This window comes from Cebus imitator, unplaced genomic scaffold (genome assembly GCF_001604975.1).
Source record: "Cebus imitator isolate Cc_AM_T3 unplaced genomic scaffold, Cebus_imitator-1.0 Scaffold552, whole genome shotgun sequence".
NCBI lineage: Eukaryota > Metazoa > Chordata > Mammalia > Primates > Cebidae > Cebus > Cebus imitator.
This window is the reverse complement of record NW_016107867.1, coordinates 428,371-432,201: the sequence shown is the minus strand read 5'-3', so window position 1 is coordinate 432,201 and position 3,831 is coordinate 428,371. Positions and strand designations below refer to the sequence as shown.

General features: G+C 46.9%; 1 protein-coding gene across 3 annotated transcripts in view; it reads left to right on the top strand.

Moving 5' to 3' along the window:
- FUS (FUS RNA binding protein) overlaps positions 1-2,652 on the top strand; it is an 11,943-nt gene extending 9,291 nt beyond the window's left edge. For all 3 annotated transcript variants that reach the window (XM_017515563.2, XM_017515561.2, XM_017515562.2), the window contains exons 10-15: positions 734-863; positions 1,107-1,208; positions 1,344-1,467; positions 1,782-1,882; positions 2,009-2,156; positions 2,448-2,652. In XM_017515563.2, coding sequence (XP_017371052.1) covers positions 734-863; positions 1,107-1,208; positions 1,344-1,467; positions 1,782-1,882; positions 2,009-2,156; positions 2,448-2,487 — 645 coding nt within the window. In that variant the 3' untranslated portion in view covers positions 2,488-2,652. The remainder of the gene's footprint in view (positions 1-733; positions 864-1,106; positions 1,209-1,343; positions 1,468-1,781; positions 1,883-2,008; positions 2,157-2,447) is intronic.
- Positions 2,653-3,831: the final 1,179 nt, after the last annotated feature.

Here is a 3,831-nt window from a genome sequence, read left to right as displayed (position 1 = left end):
GGGGTTTCACCATGTTGACCAGGATGGTCTCGATCTCTTGACCTCGTGATCCACCCGCCTCGGCCTCCCAAAGTGCTGGGATTACAGGCTTGAGCCACCGCGCCCGGCCTAAAAACAAAAGTCTTAATGGTTGTTGCTAGCTTAAATTGTTGAGGAAGGAGCCTTAGTTGCTGGTTTTTTTTTTTTGAGATGGAGCTTGCTCTGTCACCCAGGCTGGAGTGCAGTGGCATGATCTCAGCTCACTGCAACCTCTGCCTCCCAGTTCCAAGTGATTCTCCTGCCCCAGCCTCCGAGTAGCTGGGATTACAGGTGCCCGCCACCACGCCTGGCTAAGTTTTGTATTTTTAGTAGAGATGGGGCTTCGCTGTGTTGGCCAGGCTAGTCTTGAAGTCCTGACCTCAGGCGATCCATCTGCCTTCCAAAGTGCTGGGATTATAGGCGTGAACTGCTGTGCCTGGTCACTTGTTTTCTAAAAGAAGTTCTATCTTAACACAAAAGGTATAACTGATAAGAGTGCCCTAAATTCTGAGATTTGAACTCTATAATCTTTAGTTTTCTTTCTCAATGTTGGAGTGAGAAACACTTTTCTTTAATGGACTTTAACCTGTGAGGTAGGAAGGAGTAACTGGGAAGAGAGGAGCTGAAGTTTGGGAATGATAAACCACATGTTCTAGGGGAAGAAGGTGGGAATACTACAGCCTCTAAAATTGATGTTACCTCATTTTGCCTTCAGACAAACAAGAAAACGGGACAGCCCATGATTAATTTGTACACAGACAGGGAAACTGGCAAGCTGAAGGGAGAGGCAACGGTCTCTTTTGATGACCCACCTTCTGCTAAAGCAGCTATTGACTGGTTTGATGGTATGTATAAGAAGGCTGGCAGAGGTGGGGCTGGGGCTAGGGCAGCAAGCCTTAGGAAGCAGGCCATAGTTTGAGGGTTCTTCAGAGTTTTCCAACTCTTTAGCTATGGTTTCAAGTATAGCCTCATTTTTGGTTATGTGTCAGTAGATTATAAACCATTTCAGAAAGGCGTGCTTCTCTTAGCTTGAATTTTTGGATTAATGTGTCTTGAATCCAAAGTGTCTTGATACTTCATTTCTCTAGGTAAAGAATTCTCTGGAAATCCTATCAAGGTCTCATTTGCTACTCGCCGGGCAGACTTTAATCGAGGTGGTGGCAATGGTCGTGGAGGCCGAGGGCGAGGAGGTGAGGAGCTAGCTACTGGTGGTTGCAAAGGAGGGGTTGGGAGAGTGCAGAAAATGGTAAAGGTGCCTGGAACGGGTTAGGTTGACCAAAGTTGGTGGGGAGCAGACAGACCTATACCTGTTTTATCTGCATTAGGACCCATGGGCCGTGGAGGCTACGGAGGTGGTGGCAGTGGTGGTGGTGGCCGGGGAGGATTTCCCAGTGGAGGTGGTGGTGGTGGTGGACAGCAGCGCGCTGGTGACTGGAAGTGTCCTAATCCGTGAGTGAAACTTATTCTTTGATAGTACGGTAATTAGGTATGTGGATGTTTCCAAAGAAGTAAAGGTCGGCGCCACACTGTTGGGGTCAGATTTAGCCAAAACCTTACCTATGTAAGGTTGATATAATGGGAAAGGTAATTGATTGGGTTCGGTAATAATGGTTTTTGTTCTGGTTCTGATTGGGGGAAGCAAGCCTTTTTGTTTTTCAGAGGCCTGTTTCTCACTGTATCTCAGAAGTCATGGTAGTTTCTTCCTAATTCTAGGTCTTGCCTATTCCCCATTCCTCTAGACTAATTGTCTTCCTTCTCCTTAGCACCTGTGAGAACATGAACTTCTCTTGGAGGAATGAATGCAACCAGTGTAAAGCTCCTAAACCAGATGGCCCAGGAGGGGGACCAGGCGGCTCTCATATGGGTAAGAAAGGCAGACCTGATGCCAAGGAGTTGAGACCAACGAGTTCTTAAGTTTTCAGCAGGGAGGCTCTGGGAAGGTAGAGGGATGGGAATATATATATGATAGATTTTACTTCTTTTGTCCTAGGGGGTAACTACGGAGATGATCGTCGTGGTGGCAGAGGAGGCTATGATCGAGGAGGCTACCGGGGCCGTGGTGGGGACCGTGGAGGCTTCCGAGGGGGCCGGGGTGGTGGGGACAGAGGTGGCTTTGGCCCCGGCAAGATGGACTCCAGGTAAGACTTTAAATGAGAATAAAAAAGTAGAGTAGTTGACCAGAGGCCATAGGTTAACAAGGTTTTGTTGAGAAAGTGGTTTCATTTGAAGGACTAGATGGAAAGACCTGAGATTGTAACCAGTAGTGGGATAGGAAGGAAAATTAACTCAGGAAGAATGAATCTGTAGACCCACTTGAGATAAGACATTCTTGCTGGGTTAGGTAGGAGGGCCAGATAGGATATCAAGACTTGGAGAGAGGCTGGTAACCCAAATATAATGGATACCTTTTTTTTTTTTTTTTTTTGCAGGGGTGAGCACAGACAGGATCGCAGGGAGAGGCCCTATTAGCCTGGCTCCCCAGGTTCTGGAACAGCTTTTCTTCCTGTACCCAGTGTTACCCTCGTTATTTTGTAACCTTCCAACTCCTGATTACCCCAAGGGGGTTTTTTGTGTCGGACTATGTAATTGTAACCATACCTCTGGTTCCCATTAAACATGACCGTTTTAGTTAAATTTTGTTCCTCTTCCCCCTCTTCACTTTGCTGGAAGAGTGATGTCCAAGTCAGAAAGGTTAGGAATTTCCCTGTTAACAGATCATCCTGCCCAGCAGGAACTGGAATACAGTGTTGGATCCAGGGGAGAAGACCAAGTGATACCCTTGAGAGTGTCACGGCAAACTTGGATGCATACATGAGAAATGAAGAACACGGGATATCATGAGTGTCGGCCTAAATCTGCCCAGCTATGGGGAGTTTTTCCTTTACCACGTTTATTTGCATACTGGTCTTAAGTTTATTCTTTGCAGCAGTTTAACCTTTTTAAAGAACGCTTAGCTCTTTTGGTACTTTTAATGGTGAGGCTCAAACAAATTGGGTTTATATGGGGCACTATTCAAATCTGACTATGGTGGAGAGCTCTTTGCCACCCTGGGTCTTTCATGGGAAGGAGAATAACTTAGTGCCTGCTGAGTGCTGCAGAGTTTGTGGAGTCAGGATCTAATCTCTACCCTGAGAGACCTTGGGGCGCCTGACAGCTGAGAAGGAAGTACAGGAGTTACAAGGCTCAGAACTAGGAAATGGGAACGCCGGAAGTGAGTCCTACTCTGTTCAGACTCCATTTCCGTTTTATGGGATTTTCATTCCAAAATGATTGTGCAGGAGGTCCTGAAGGGGCCAACGAATTCTGATCCCAGACTTTGGTTTACTTAGGCCTTAAGAAGATGCTACAATGAGAAGAGACTTGGGAATGGAGATGGTGAGAAAGGGGAAGGTTTTCTGGGAAAGGAAGCTAGAGGTAGTTGCTTGTATTTAAAGGAGCCAAGTTGACCTGTTCCTAGCTGGCCTGGTGGACAGGGCCTGGGTAGATAATCTGCTATAAGGAGACTGGTCTGGCTGGGTCACTTTCTGAAAGAGTACTCGGAGGGCTTGAGGTCACTGGCATTTTGAGATTTAGGCTTGAGCCTTTTTAATTGGAGGGTGGAAGGCCCTCAGGGAACTGAGTGATAGAGGGGAGGGGTGTGGCCAGTGAGTTAAAATGTTACTGCTCCTCAACCTCTTAACGGTGCTTGTAAACTTTTAGTGTTTGGTTTTTTTTTTTTTTTGAGACAATGTCTTGGTTTGTTGCCAGGTACCAGGCTGGAGTGCAGTGGTGCGATCTCAGCTCACTGCAGCCTCTCCCTTCTGGGTTCAAGCA